This window comes from Tetrahymena thermophila (genome assembly GCF_000189635.1).
Source record: "Tetrahymena thermophila SB210 genomic scaffold scf_8254588, whole genome shotgun sequence".
In the NCBI taxonomy this organism is placed as follows: Eukaryota; Ciliophora; class Oligohymenophorea; order Hymenostomatida; family Tetrahymenidae; genus Tetrahymena; species Tetrahymena thermophila.
The window spans coordinates 76,776-92,575 of NW_002476359.1; the positions used below are offsets into that span (position 1 = coordinate 76,776).

General features: G+C 23.5%; 4 protein-coding genes across 4 annotated transcripts; 2 read left to right on the forward strand and 2 right to left on the reverse strand. All coding sequences in view use genetic code 6, as the record gives it.

The window, feature by feature from the left end:
- Positions 1-615: 615 nt before the first annotated feature.
- On the forward strand, positions 616-6,891 carry TTHERM_00849400 (transmembrane protein, putative). The gene is made up of 5 exons (XM_001019242.2): positions 616-971; positions 1,246-1,829; positions 1,916-3,737; positions 3,799-6,036; positions 6,100-6,891. The coding sequence occupies exons 1-5, from the start codon at positions 644-646 to the stop codon at positions 6,846-6,848; spliced, it is 5,721 nt and encodes a 1,906-aa protein (XP_001019242.2). The 5' UTR covers positions 616-643; the 3' UTR covers positions 6,849-6,891.
- A 1,886-nt stretch (positions 6,892-8,777) lies between these two features.
- On the forward strand, positions 8,778-14,272 carry TTHERM_00849410 (PAS domain S-box protein; the record flags this gene model as incomplete). The annotated part of the gene is made up of 5 exons (XM_001019243.2): positions 8,778-9,035; positions 9,095-9,398; positions 9,511-10,971; positions 11,042-13,459; positions 13,518-14,272. 5 exons carry the CDS (start codon positions 8,778-8,780, stop codon positions 14,270-14,272), a joined length of 5,196 nt encoding a protein of 1,731 aa, XP_001019243.2.
- A 527-nt stretch (positions 14,273-14,799) lies between these two features.
- On the reverse strand, positions 14,800-14,970 carry TTHERM_000849419 (hypothetical protein; the record flags this gene model as incomplete). Its single annotated transcript, XM_012798424.1, has 1 exon — positions 14,800-14,970. One exon carries the CDS (start codon positions 14,968-14,970, stop codon positions 14,800-14,802), a length of 171 nt encoding a protein of 56 aa, XP_012653878.1.
- Positions 14,971-15,262: 292 nt separating this feature from the next.
- On the reverse strand, positions 15,263-15,669 carry TTHERM_00849420 (hypothetical protein; the record flags this gene model as incomplete). The annotated part of the gene is made up of 2 exons (XM_001019244.1): positions 15,263-15,463; positions 15,502-15,669. The coding sequence occupies 2 exons, from the start codon at positions 15,667-15,669 to the stop codon at positions 15,263-15,265; spliced, it is 369 nt and encodes a 122-aa protein (XP_001019244.1).
- Positions 15,670-15,800: the final 131 nt, after the last annotated feature.

A 15,800-nucleotide genomic window follows, 5' to 3' on the forward strand; every position in this document is an offset into this window, starting at 1 on the left:
TTTATACTTTAAATATTAAGAAAATTCTTTCAAGTGGTTCTAACTATACTTTTCAATACTAGCTATCTTATAAATATTAAGTACTATTAAATATTTCTAAATTACTAAGTTAATAGTTTACAGGAGATATACTTGTATTTTATTTTAAATTATCCTATAAAAAGAAATTTAATTTTAGATTTTTTAATGCTTTTTATGCCCTATTTCAAAAAAAAGATTTTATTGAATAAATAAGTATTAGGTAGAATTATTGTAATAATTACTCATTTGATTTATATTAAATAATAAGAAATTAAGTTATACATGAAATTTCAAATAATAAATGCTATTAAAAGTAAATATAAATTAATTTGATTAAGTTTCGGATGATAATTGAAATCATAAATTAATTAATTTTAATTTTTGTTAAATTTAGATAAGATAAAAGAATATATTTATAGTAAGGAAAGTAAATATAAAAAATCAATAAATTACAATGAACAAAGTTATTTCAGGCATAAATTATAGAATTAAAACTTATTACTTAGAGCATTTTTGTCCTACTATTCATGTATTTTAGACTACACAGCTAATTGGTGCTATTTTAATTCTTATAAGCTTTTATTGGAACTTATGTTTCCTCATATCTAAGTAGTCTCTTTAAATGATGTAAAGCGTTGATTAAAATATTCCAGATTTGAGATCAATTTCTTTTTTGAACCCTCAAGTAAATTCTATTAATGTGATTTATGCTGGAATAGCTTTAAATTTTTCATTATTTATATGCTTGATTATAGATGGAATACTATTTACTTACTAACAAAAACTGAACAATTTCTTAAAAAGTTTTCATAGAAAAATGCAGCTTTATATTAGCTTTATTGCTCAAATATACAACTATGTCATATTTATTCCGTTAGTGTATCATACTTTGCTTCAATATGATTTGTATTATATCTCATGCATCTCATTTATTAGCTGTATTCTTATAAGTAATCTTTCTTTCTTTTTTATATAAAAAGATGTTTTTAACTGAAATAATTGTTAGAAGAAAATTTAACTCTTTAATTCCACAGTCTGTGAATTTTATGCATTGATTACAATTTTTTTAATAAAAACTGAACAAAAGGTTTTTAATCATTCTTTAATATCTAAATATAAACGATTTTTGTCATAAATGCATAATTACACTACATAATTTACATAATATTATCTATTTTAATTTTATAATTATTGAACATACTTTAATTATTAAAATAATAATAGGTACTGCAATCAGTTTACATAATTAAAGTTATGGCTTCTCTAACTAGCATACTCTAGGTTTTAGAACTCCTTTTGTTTGGTAATTTTGCTTGCGCTTCTTGGAAGTTATAAATTGCATTTTTTTATCTTTTGTAAATGAATTAACGGGTCTTATTATTGTCAATTTCATATTAGCAATATATTAGCTTATTTATCTGTCATTTGGATGTTTTTTAAATAGAATAAAAACTCTTTTTTGGATGGTGTTTTTTAACTGTTTGTATTTGTTTCTTGCTATTACTTTATTTATTGGCGATGTTAATAACCAATAAATATCTATGATCCTACTAGCTCTAATAGTTATTCCTATATCCTATTCGATTACATAGATTATCTCTAAAAAGGATTTAGATTTTGAAGTACTTAAATAAAATAAAGATAAATATAATCCTAAGAAAGATTTTTTAATTCGTCAACTCCTACTACTTTCAAAGCTAGATTACGAAGATTATAGGACTAGCTCTTTATCTCAGTTTCATGAAATCATTTCATTAGATCACATTATCAACTGCACTTAATATCCTAAATGTTTCTGTTTTGATACTGTAAAATATTTTAAAATTCAAGAATAATCTTACTTAAATTTAATTTATTTTAGTCCATTTATTTATTTTACTAAATTAATTTTAAGATAAATCAATTAGATTAGTATAAATATGAAGATTTTTAATAATCAGTTTTATCTGGAAGATTAAGATTAAAATTTCTAAACTAGTTTATATATGAGCTTTTTAAGAATTTTTGTAGTAATAAAAGACTCTTGAAGAATAGTGGTTATACTATTGATGCCTATTTAAGCTTTATTAATTATTTGATAGATATTAAAAAATCTAAAGTTTAAGTTTTCTGTGAGCTTGTCAAATTGAATTCGAAATAAAACATTTCGTTAAGAGAGAGAGCATTGCTTCAGGAAACATACAAAAAGGCATAAAAAAATTTCGATAATCAAACAATCGCTTAAACTTAAATCCATGCTAAAAAAGTAGATAAAGAATAATAAATTTAGTAAAATGTAGTCTATGAAAAAACAAGGGGAAGTTCAAAAAAGTCATTTGTCTCAGTTGAGTTGAGAGATTATTTATGTGGAATTAAATTTGATGAAGGACTTAATTCGCTCTAATAACTTTACGAAAAATGCTTAGCATAAAAAGAAAATATCCTCAAAATGCTCAGCAATGATTTCATAAATTTGAAAGACTTTAAATAAAAAGCTATTGAATATTACAATAATAGATTATTATTATAAAATACTCTAAAAAATCTAAGCAGAATTCATTATAATAGTTAAAAGCTTTAATTCTTTATGGATAGATATGTGTAAATAATGGCTTTCGGATAAAGAAAAAAAGATATTTTTAAAAATTACAAAAAGAATAAATAAAATTTCAATGAGTTTAACTCTGAATCTAGCAACATTATTTTAAAGATGTTTAACAAAGTAGATTAAAAAATTTTTGATAAAGATAATTGTGTAATATTTATTACATTGATTGATGATATTGGTACGATTAAAAGATCGCAAAGTAAATTTGAACCAATGTTTGGCTATTCCCTTAAAGAAGCTCTAGGAAAAAATATTTCTATTATTTTACCAAACTAAATAGCTCCCTTTCATAATGCTATTCTATAAGATTTTGTGGATGAGTAATTATAGTATGATGAAAGCTCAAATAACCTAAGAAATAAATATAGCAATACGAAGTCTTTGTTATTAGCTAAAAATTAAGATGGATGGGCAGTTCCAATTTCAATTGTTTTTAAAACTGATAACATAGGTTTAGAAGATTGCGGACTAACAACTCATATTATCAAATTAAAATCTGATTCTGCATTTATAATGACGTCAGTTTAATAATTCTAAATTTAATTAATTTCTGAAATTTTGTTTGACAGATTATTTAATCGATTTATAAACAACCAATCAGATTTAAGAAGAATTTATTTAAATAAAATAATCCCTTTGCTGCATTATTTTGAAAAGAAATGGGTAAAAATATAAGAAACTACTGACTCAGATATCCATAAGGATTTTGTAAAGACAATAGCATTTCTCCCAAAATATGATCAAAAGATTAATTCCTTCAAAACTAATTCATTATCAACAACAAATACTTTTGGATTAGCAAATACAAGGAAGAAAAGATCTTTTATATTTGAAGCTATGGAATATTCGCAGCTGGATAATGAAATAAAAAATTACAGTGTAGAAAGTATGGATGTTTTTTCTGTGTAGATTAAATTTACTCATACAACCAATAAGTACTTTTCTTATAATGTAATTGAGATAGCTTCCTTTAGAAAGCTGCTAGATACTTAGGAAATAAAAGAGTGTCTTTAGACTTTTTCAGGCATGATGAAATCTCTTCTTGATATTTCTTATCCTTTATAAAGAGAATATGCTAAGTTAGACATGTTAAATTAAAGCTAAATTTAATTGCAAAGCTCATATTCAAGTATGATTTTATTTTATTTGTTAAAAAAAATTTATTATTATTATTATTTTATTTTATTTAGGAGAGTAAAGCGCGAATCACACTCTTTAAATGTAAAGAGTTAAAAAGCCATATTAATAGTTGGAAGAAATCTTAGATCGCTCAGAATTAAAGCAAGAAGAAGAGATTTAATCTTAGTAAAATATTAAGAATGTAAATAATAATGAATAAGGTAATGAAAATAATAATGAATAAAATGATGATAAAACTCCTAAAGATCAGAGTATCTACTTAGATCTTAAGAAACTAAAATTAGAAGTGAGAGATTTATCAAATTAGCATATACAAAGTAGTAGTAGGATGGATTTAGACTATCAACACAATTAAAGTTTTATCAATTCAAGTTCTAATTTTTTTGATTAAAGTTAATTTATTGACTAGTAAAATAGAACTTCCAAAAATCATTAAATACTACAATTATAAAATATGGACAATAAAAACTCTTCCTACACAAAAATTCCAAATATTTAAGAGACAAATATAAATCATATAGATGCAAATTAATATGTTTAAACTTTATAAAGCTTAAATAAAATAGCTGTTAAAGAGTTTGAAAAAGCAGAAGAGTTTAATCATTTCTCAGCTAAAGATTCAACTTATTATAACACAGAATTATAAACTAACGCATAAAATATCAATACTACAGATAGAATTTATGATACTTAAGGATAAGGGTAGGATTAAGGAAAATTAGAAAAGCTACTGTTTGAACATAAAAGTTCATTTTAAGAGATTTCAGTTAACAAATAGAAATCTCAAAATCAAATTTAAAACTCTAAAAATATGACAACATCTTTGCAAATGAAGATGAGTGAAAAAAAAAATTAGCAAGACAACTTAATGATGCATGCAAAGTAAATTGGAGTAAGTAAGAACTAATAAGATAATAATCAAAAATTAAATAAAAGATTTTCAGAGTAGACATTTAAAAAAACAGGTACTATCTATAGCAAAAATCAGGAATATAATTTTGGTCAAAACTCAAGTTTCGAGAAAAAGAATTCAAAAGCACAACAGGATCTAGATATTTACTAAAACAAGTGGATTTATGAAAATGAATTTGAAGGAGAAGATATCCTTAAAAAACGCTAAAACAATAATGGTAATGGATCCTATTCTTCTAGTGATGACTATTACTACAAATATGAAAAAAAGAAATCTAATTTAGTTGCTACAAGCTCTATTCATACTTCAAAAAGCCACAACTATGAATAAAAAAGGAACTTAAAAGCTTCAATCACTTCTAAAAGGAAGAATTTTCTCATGATTGCATTAACTTTGTTTGGATTGTGTTCAGTCTCTGTAGTGGTAGCTCTGACTCTATTCTAATATTTTAATATACTAAATTAATTCTCTCTGGCTTAAACATGTTTTTAATTTTTACCTTGGCCTATGAGCATTCGTGGTAGCTATGTAATAACTATGTAATAGGAATCTATAATATCGCTTATTAATCACAATACATTTCAAGGTATTTAAGATAATAATTATTTGCAAACTTCAATTTAAACTCTAAACGATGCAACTAAAAGTTTAGTTTAATTATTCTATTAATATCAATCTTCCGATTAAACAAGAATGACATTTTTCAATTATTTAAATGAAAATTAATTGCATTTAGTTACAAGCATAGATGATAGACTATCTAAAAATCCAGAAACATATAACCCTGCTGAAAAAGATATCAGAAATGTTACTGTAGCATATTTTATTTAGGCAATTTGTGGTTATTTTAATTAAATCTCTCACTAAATATAAAATACTTTATATTATCAGAAGATATAAACAGACAATTTTATTGATTTCAACAACCACTTAGTTAAATTGCAATCGTAAATATAAGATGATGCTACAAGCATAATTAATTCCATATAGTAGTAAGTGTTAATATTACTCATACTCGTCATTGTTTTAGCAATAATTCTAATAGGCGCTATTTTCCCAATATATTACTTTGTTCAAATTTAGAATGAGTTAATTTTAAAATTATTTGCAACCATTCAGCCTGAGCATCTTAAAGCAATGATGATTCCAATTTAACTTGCACAATCTGAAGAAAAATCAAGCAAATTCAAGATATTACCTGAAAATTTTAAAAAGAAGAAAACTATATCTAGTACAAGCGTACTACCTAAATTCAAACCAATTTTTGTAGTCTACTGTTTGATATCATTTGCTATCTTAATAATCCAGCCAATAACAAATTATATTTTAAATCATGCATTTTAGCAAGAGACCTTCCTAAACATAGATTTATTATGTAAATTTTATTATTAAATAAATTAAATTACTTAATTAAATTTTTTTAAATGTAATAAATTAGTGAATCTTTATGATCTTAAAGCAAATTTTATAAGTAGTGTTGCAGTATTTTTTTCAGTAATTGGTGATCAAATGGAATTAGGAATTTAATTGTATAATATTAATTATTACTAAACAAGAATGGGATAGCTTATCAATACAAATTAGTAAAAGTTAGACTAAATGTACTCTACTATGAGCAGTAGTTATGCATAGTCGCGCTACTAGTAATCTTACTATGATAACTTCTTATACAAAATCATCTAAGATAATATGTGCTAAGCATACTAAAATTATCCTTAATTTATTTCACAAGAGGATTAAATTGATCAAAAGGTTTGTAACTCAATTTATAATGGATCACTCCAAAAGGGATTTGAATTTAGTGTAAAGTTGTTTTTATCTAGTTTTGTGGATTTACATCAAATAATTGAAGATAAACCAAACTTTAAAAAAAATATGATTTAATGGGAAAGTGAAAATAAGATTTAAGAATTTAATAAATTTTTTAACATACTATATAATTCTATTAATATAATGAGAGATTTCATGCTATAGATGATGAAAGATTAGCTAGAAATGATGAAAGAAATATAAACAATATTGCTCTTATTTTAGTTATTTGCACTATTTTTTGTTTTCCTTGTTGGCTGGGTAAAATTTTACAACTATGTGACAGAAGAAATGTACTTAGTAAAAAATTTGATAAGCATAATTTCGATTGAAGTTGTTTTGGAAAACCCATACATTATGTCTTATTTAAATCAATGAAATAGAATAAATAAACTTATTATTACATATTTCAAAATAGTTTTTTTAAATTTATTTTAAAAATAAAATGTAAAGATAATTTTTTATCAAAAAAGTATTTTTACTTTAAAATTGTGCTAAATTATGAATTAATTTACAAAAGTATTATTAAACTACTTAATTTAAATATTTTAATCTCAAATTATGTTCTAAGTCAATGTAAGATTATAATATCAATATTGAAAATATATATTTTCATAGCTAATATTATTTAATTAAAATTTCAAATTTTCACATTTCGTTTAATTTCTTATTAATCAATTGTTTTTTACTCAATTCAAATAGTATTTAAACAAATATCAATTTTTTAAGCTTTTTTTTATAACTTATTAATAATTTATTAATCAATAATTTTATTTTATTGATAAATAATTTTTTCTTCTTGATTTCTTAGTAAAATTATTATTTTTTATTTTGATTAAACTAATAAAAATAAATTTTTTAAAAAAATAATTTTATTTCATATATATTTATATATGTGTAAGACTAACATATTTTAGAGTAATAACATACAATCTCATAGCTTAGTAAGTTTACAAAATATAATCATTACATTTTATTAATTTTTTTTAGTTATCTATTAACTTTTGAAATCATCAATAAATACTTTTTAAAATCTGTTTAGATCTTTTTGATAAATCAAATATTTACCACTAAAATAAATTATACTCTTATTTGAAATAAATAAAGTCGAAAATCTTTTGAATTTTTTAACGATTATTAAAGTAAAAATTTATTTATCAACGCAAGTTTTGATAAATTTTGTTTTAAATATTTTAGATTAAGTTTATTAAATTAGTAATAATAAAATCTAATCAAATTTACAAAGTAAATAATGTGATCAAATAATTTAACTATTTTGATAAAAATAATAGATATTTATTAATCAGATTGGCATTCATTAAAATTATATATTTCATTATTTTTGTTAATTTTGTTTTTTAAAAAAATTAAAACAAGTTTAGGTAAAAAAATTTAACACTATAAGAACTATCAGAATGAATAAATTTAAGGCCTATTTATTGAAATATTATTAGTAGTAGATATGCATATCATTTCATAAATTTAACAGGAGGCTTTTATTTAGTTAGTTTTTGCTGTTTATAAGGTTTGCTTGGTAAATGTAGCTTTCATACACAAGCAGTGCAGCAGAAAAGTTAATAACTATAGATCCTAATTTTAGCAACATAAATTATATAGATGGACTAAAGTATATGAATGAACAAACAGATAGTGTTTGCATCTATATTTTGATAAGCGTTAATTGTCTATTGTTTATCTAATTTGCATTAGACATAATATTTTACAAAACACAAAATTTAAAATACAGGACATACAATCATTATAACTAGACCCTACTCAGCTTTTTAATGCAAAACTATAATTACCTATTTTTAATACCTAGTATTTATTTATATGTCAGCTAAATATAAAATAAGATTATCTACATAATACCGCTCTTAATGAGTATCACAATTGGTAAACATTTTCTCCAGTTATTAATACTTTTTATTCATTTTATATTTGCTTTTTTTTATTTTAATTAATATCTCTTTATAAATAGGTGTAACCAGTATAATTCATGACTAAAGATATGAGTTTAGAATGAAAGACTTTCTAGGATGGAGATCTCATTTTTAGTATGGACTTTTGTAATGCCTTTTAGAGATTCTCTCGTGTATTTACCTTGGATTTTTTAAAAATGAAGTTGGATAATCAATAATTACTACTATATTAGGTTTACTATCTCTCTTAATATTAATAAAAGCAAAACCATTTTAACATAGATTAATTAGATAATTTAGCTATTTTTACTCTTGTTACTTTTCCTTATTTACAATCATACTTATGTTTACTTTAATAAAGAATAATAGCTTCGCTTTTTCTTTGATGGCTTTACTTATCTTACCTATATCATTTAAATTATCAAATTTATTAGACCAGTATTAAACATCTTTCACTAAGGTCTTTGAATTTATTTAAGAAAATGATGTTAAAAATTATGATTTTGAATTGAGAACTTTGATTCAAAATATCAAATTAGAGTATGAAGACTATAGATTGAATAGTTTTTCGCTTTTCTTGGACCAACTTTCTATAAGGCATAAATTAAAATGTTCTAAAAAAGAATGCTTTTGTTAATAGACTGTAACCTATATTTTTATTTATTTAATTAATTAAAATTTATAAGATAATTAAATAATTAGGACTCATCTAAAAAAGATTACTAGATTACTGTTATCAGTGGTTAATAAAGAAATTTTTTTTTAGGAGACTTTATCATTAACTGTTATTAAGACTATCTGAAATAAATCGAAGTAAAGAAACAGTAGCTTGATACTTGTTCATGCTTGAGTTACTTGAACTACTTGCTCTTCTCGAATAGATCTAAAGTTCTTGCATTTACCGAGTTAATTAGATATAGAAATCATCCTGAACTCTCTTTGAGGGAGTAATCTCTTATGAGTGAATTATTTAAAACAGCTAATAAGTAGATGCTAAGTAAAGAAAGTAAAAGTTTTAATAATAACTTTCAAAAGAGCAAACATTCAAATATTAATTTTGAATTTTCAAATTTTTTAATTTATTTTCAAAAATGATTAACATAAATTAATTTAAATAGATGATAAAAGCTTTATGGGTGCTATCAAATACGACGAGCTAATAGAAGAAGCTGAAAAATAATTTTAAGAAACAATCAAAATGAAGGAAAAATTTTTAATATTACTGTTTAGTGATTTTATAGAATTAAAAGAACTAAGATAAGATGCTATTAAACTAAAATAGTCTAGAGATTAATTACAAAAATAATTAGTGGAACTAAGTAAAATTCACTATTCTAACCAGTCGTTATAATTTCTATTAGATAATTACATCAGTTTACTTGCATTTGGGTAAACAAAAAAAATTTTATTCAAGAAAAAGAATCAAAGCATATTTGCGGCGAAAAATCGAAAGTAATTGAATATAGATTAAAATCTATTTGATAAAGATTGCTGTATCCTTTTTATCACTTTAGTCAATAGAATAGGAACTATCAAAAAATTTTAAAACAAAATTACTCAAGTTTTTGGCTACTCTTAAAAAGATCTTCAAGATAAAAATATTTCAATTTTAATTCCTTCTCCAACCTAAAAATTCCATGATAATCTTCTTAAAATATACGTTGAAGGTATAAATGAGACTAAAAAAGAAGAAGATTATATCGATTAAATTGAATAAGATATAGCTCTACAGCTGGTTGAATATCAAAAGAAGGGAGGAAGTTTGAATACTTAGATTATGAAAGAAATCATATCTAAGAGAGAGTCTTCAAGCAGGTTTTTTCCTATGCTATTGGCATTAAATGCAAAAGGCTGGGCAGTCCCCGTTTCTCTTACTATAAAATTTGATTGCATTAATTAAGATGATTGCGGGGCTATAGGATTAATTTAGAAACTACACTCAGACTATTACTATTTACAAGTTGATTCTGATAATTTCTAAATATAAGCTGTTTCTGAGTAACTTTATTAAAAAGCTTTTGGAGATATCTTTATACAAAATGATATTAAAAGAATATACTTTAATCGGTTTGCACCATTTTTAAAGCATCATACTCAGATATCTAAGAAGAAATCTTAAAAACCTTTAATCTTAACTGAATTTTTGAAACAATCTAATAACATTGTCAGTTCTGAATAAAAAATAAATTTTAATACAAGTACAATAGAGAACAATGATGTTTAAAAAACATATATTTTTATTCCCAAAGAAAATCTCGCTGAAAAGAATACTGTTTATTTTTATGATAAGCCTATTATCAATGATTAACAACAAAAAATATAAATTGAAAATTACTCTCTTGAGCTTTATGATATTTATGTGACTAAATTCAAAATTTATGTCAAAGAAAATTCCTTCTTTTCATATTCAATCTTAGAATTTCATAGCTTTAGAAAGGTAACAGATTTCAAAGAATTAAGAGAAACTATGACAAAACTTTAGAAGAGATTTATTGACATTTTGTAGATAAATTATGATATTACAAATAACCTGAGATATATTGATTAAATGGAGAATATTTAACTAATTTCGCAGGCCAGTAAATTAATTATAAAAAATTATCTATTCCAAATTTGTTTTAAATTTTTACTTAAAATATATCAAAATAGATGTCAACAGCTTTTTAGATATTATTGAAGAGTAAATTAAGTAAAAAAGTGATGATTAATTACTATAGTCAGGACTTATACCTATTTCATCTGAGAGGTATGAAGAAAATATAGAGGCAACTGATAGAAACCAGAATAGATTTGATTAAAGATCTAATTTAATTCACCTTGATCCTAAAACTAATATGGTTTCTCATTAAAACTAAAAAGAAGATAATGAAAATTAACAAGTCAAATAGAAAATAAGTTAATTAGAATAAAATGACTAACATGAATTATTCAAACTTGATTCAACTCTAGTGAATGCAGAAGGGGAAAATCATGATAATTTAGTTTTAAAAAATGATAAATAAAAACTTAAGCAACAAAATTTATAATTATTGAATCCTCCAAGCAATAAATTTGCTTCAAATAAAAAACAAAAACTATAAAAATTGTAGTAAGAATAAAATAATACAAAAGGATAAAATAATAATGAACAGAAAGATTTAAAATCATTAGAGCTATCTTACAATATTTTATCTCCAAATGAACAATCAATAATATCTTATAGCCAAGATCAATCCAGAGTTTTTATAAATTAAAACTAATTTCAAAATTCAATCACTGATAGAGTAGAAGTGGATGATTTAATTTAAAATTAAAATAATTTTAGTATCACCTATACAAGATATAATCATGATGAAATTACATCAAATGTAGATCAGCAAAAAAAATATAAACAATTGAAAAACAATATTTTTTTGGGAGAATAAAATTAAAGAGAAAATGAGGAAATAGTTTCGTAGTTATCAAATAATAATTAGTATTCAGGATACAATAAACCTTTTTTTAAAGAACATTTCGAAGATTTAGATAGAACTGGATTGTTTCCCATTTAGAATAATTAGTATGGATCTATTTCCATACTATCTCCAAATTAAATTTATAGTAAACTCTCATTAAATACAACCACATCAAGAAATATTCTTTCAAATAAACCTTTACTTAATAATATCATTCTCTAAAGATTAAATTAGGAAATGTTAAAGGAAACTGACAGAAATAGGCTTATTAAAATGGAAACACTACGTGCATCATTAAAAAACCATAATTTAGAAGATTTAGAACTTTGGAAACTATCTTCTATAAGAAAAGAGGTATAAATGTAAGCTCCTTAACCTGACTATGGCATAGACAGAAAAAGCAAATTAGAAACTAGCTATATTGTTAAAGCAGAGATAGAATCATCTGCAGATTGCACGGATACAATAGATAGGGAGGAAAGAATCAAAAGAGAACTGCAGGAGCGTTCTAGAATGGTAGCAGTTAGTTCTCGCTAAAGTAGTTAAAGCAACAACACAGACATGAAAAGAAACTTAAAAAAATCACTAAACTCATAGAAAAAGAATTTTTTGATGATAGTACTGACTATTTTTGGATTTTTAGCATTAGCTTCAATACTAACTCTTACTATGTTTTAGTACTTCAGAATTAATTCTTCATTTTCAACTGTCTAGAGAGATTTTTATTTTATTCCATGGCCTATCGATTTGAGAAGTGACTACACTATCCCTCTTCTTTATCAAGGAATTTTAAAATTGATTCAAACTGGTTAATTCAATAGTATTAAAGATCCAACCCTTCAAACTACTATACTAGAACGTATGTCAACTTCTTAGAAGCATCTTTTTTCTATTTTCAACTATTATTAAACAGCTGATATTAATGATAGAGATTATTTCACATACATTAATAATAGTCCTATTGATTTGTTACTAGGCATTGATGATGCTGTTATCCCTGATGAAAGACAGAAAACTTACTTTGCTTAAGATAAAATTTAGATGGAAGTCAATTTAGACTATTTCATTTAAGTTCTTTCTGCATATCAATATAAAGTAGTCATAAATTAGGGAAATTTAAACTACTATGAGAAGATTTAAATAGATAACTATTCAACTTTAGAAAGCTAGGCTTTGTTAGTTTCATAGGTGGCTATGGATTGTGCTAAAAGTAGCAACGATGATGCTGTATAATAAACTTTAGTCTTATTAATATTAGTAATAATTGTTTCTTTTGTTTTGATAACTGCTATATTTCCACTTTACTACTATGTATAAACTAATAATTAATAATGCTTAAAACTATTTGCTACAATTTCTTCGGAATAATTAACCTCTATGCTAAAGCCTATTTAGTTTACTTTAGCCATGAGTAAAAGTATAAAAATTACAACCATGAACTTCAATACAAACTTTCAAAATAAATACAAAAAACGTAAAAACATATCTTCTACAAGTCTTTTACCAAAATTTAAATATATCCTGCTTGTTTGTGGAATTGTAGCTTTTCTTATTTTGATTATATAACCTATCGTCAACTACGTCTTACTCCTTTAGTTTTAGAAAGAAGTTGATCTAAATATTCATCTTTTGAGTAAATTCTAAATTAATTTGACTTATTTATTTTAAAATAATTTTAAATAATTAATTAGGCAGTTTGTATAGTATTAGATCTTTGTTAATAAGCACATCTGCACTGAATTATTAATACATGTCATACAGAACTGATGATAAAACATTTTTATATAATCCTTAATTTTTTGCAGAATAGATTCCATAAATTAATAAAAGATTCTCAACTGGAATTAGCTAAATGTATTAGATCATATAATAAGACCAAGGATCTTCTAGACATAATCAGCATTTATATGATAATTTTTTGTATTAATTGTTAACTAAAAATGTATGCGACTCAGTATTATAATATCCTGAATATGTTTCCCAAGAAAATTAAATAGATGACACTCTCTGCAGAAAAGTGAGAAGCGGGCTATTGACGAAAGGATTCGAATTATCTGTAAAAGACTATTACTAACACATTCAATCTCTTGAAGTACTTTATTAATTAAAAACTGTTTAGCAGTTCTAAGCAGAGATATAAATATGGACTGAACAAACCAAAATTAAAGAATTTGATTAGTATTTTACATTACTAACAAAATCTGTTCTAATTATGAAAGATTTTATGATTTCTATGATGAATAACTACCTAGATTATATGAAATTCATCTAGACTGTTTTGTTAATTTTTTAGATTTTTGCTTTAATTTTCTTATTCGTATTTGGATGGATTAATTTCTATCTCAATATTTAAAGCGACATGCTCTTAACGAAATAGCTCTTCAGTGTGCTCTCCATTGAAACCGTTTTAGAAAATCCATATATCCTATCATTTTTAAATAAGTGAATATGTATATTAATATATTTTTTTATTATTGTTTTGCATACACATTCTTAAACAAATTCAAACAAAATTTAATTAAATTTAAAAAAATATTATTTTTAAGCCACAAAAAAAACTTTGCTTGGTTAGGATAAATGTAAAAATTTCAAAGTAAACTTTCAAGAGCACCATTATCCTCCATATAAATAGCGTGTAATGTAATGTTAATTTTATTTTACAGTATTAAATAAAAAAACTAAGCAAAATAAAATTTTTTAACAAGAATAAATTGATTTAAAGTAAATTATGCATTAGTTATTCTACAAAATTTAAGCAAAGAAACAATCAAGAAGAGATAATTAAGAAATGAATTTATTTGAAAATATAAAAAAGAAAGACAAAACAAAGCAAAAGAAGTAAAATATGTCAAAAACTTAGATATCTAAAAGTATCATAACCACTAAATTGTAGGAATTCTATATCCATTAGTTATATAAATGCTTTAAGATTTACAAAAGAGGAAATATCATAGGATCATGTTTACTATTAATTCATTTTGCTTACTAAATAATACTAATCATGTCTAAGGATACTCTAAGAGAAGCGATAAATCTTGACCCATCATTTAACAGCTTTAAATCTATAATTGAGTTGATACCTAGCAGTGTCAAATATTAAATTACCATCACTCTGTTTTCAATTAACACTAGCTTAATTCTCATAATATTTATTATATTCATAGCATCTTTTAAAAAATCTATTATTCTAGTTAAATACCTCGCTTATTATATTAGCTTCATAATTTAGATATATAATTATATCTATTTTATTCCAACTCTTGTTTTTTCAATAGATTGTATGAATTAATATTTTATTCCTAAACTCAATATAGCTCTTAGTCTTGTTATAAGTAAAATTATTTTATTTTTTAAATACTCATAATTAGTATTTTATGCTTACTTTCTTTTACAAATTCAAAAAGGTATCTGTGTAGCTATTCATGATTCTGATTTCTCAATAATTAACTAAGATTTCTTAGGCAAAAGGAATAAGTCCATCAAACTAACATGCTTACTATTACTTGAGCTTGTTTAAGTAATATTTTATGTAAAAGTTGATGATATTAATGGCATTACTTTAGTCAGTATGCTCTCTGCACTGTTTAGATTAGCTTTTTTCGATGTTTATAACAAAGTTATAGTTTGTAAGATCAATCTTGTTTAATAATTTTTCATTTTGATATTATCTTTCACTCTATACTTATCAAATATATTCTCTAATAAATATGCAATATTTTTGTCTGCTTTAATAATATTTGCTTTCTCCATAAAGCTGAGTTAATTGATTTGCAATTATTATTTTAGCTTAGAGAGGCTTAGGTAGATGGATAGCATATAAAAATACCCCAATACGTTAGACATGTTTCTTCGATTAATTATTTAATAGATCAAAATAGAGTATGAGGATTATAGAGTACTGGAGCAATCTTTGATTTTGGAAGATATATCAATATAACATATTACTTCATGTTAAAATTATCCTTATTGCTTTT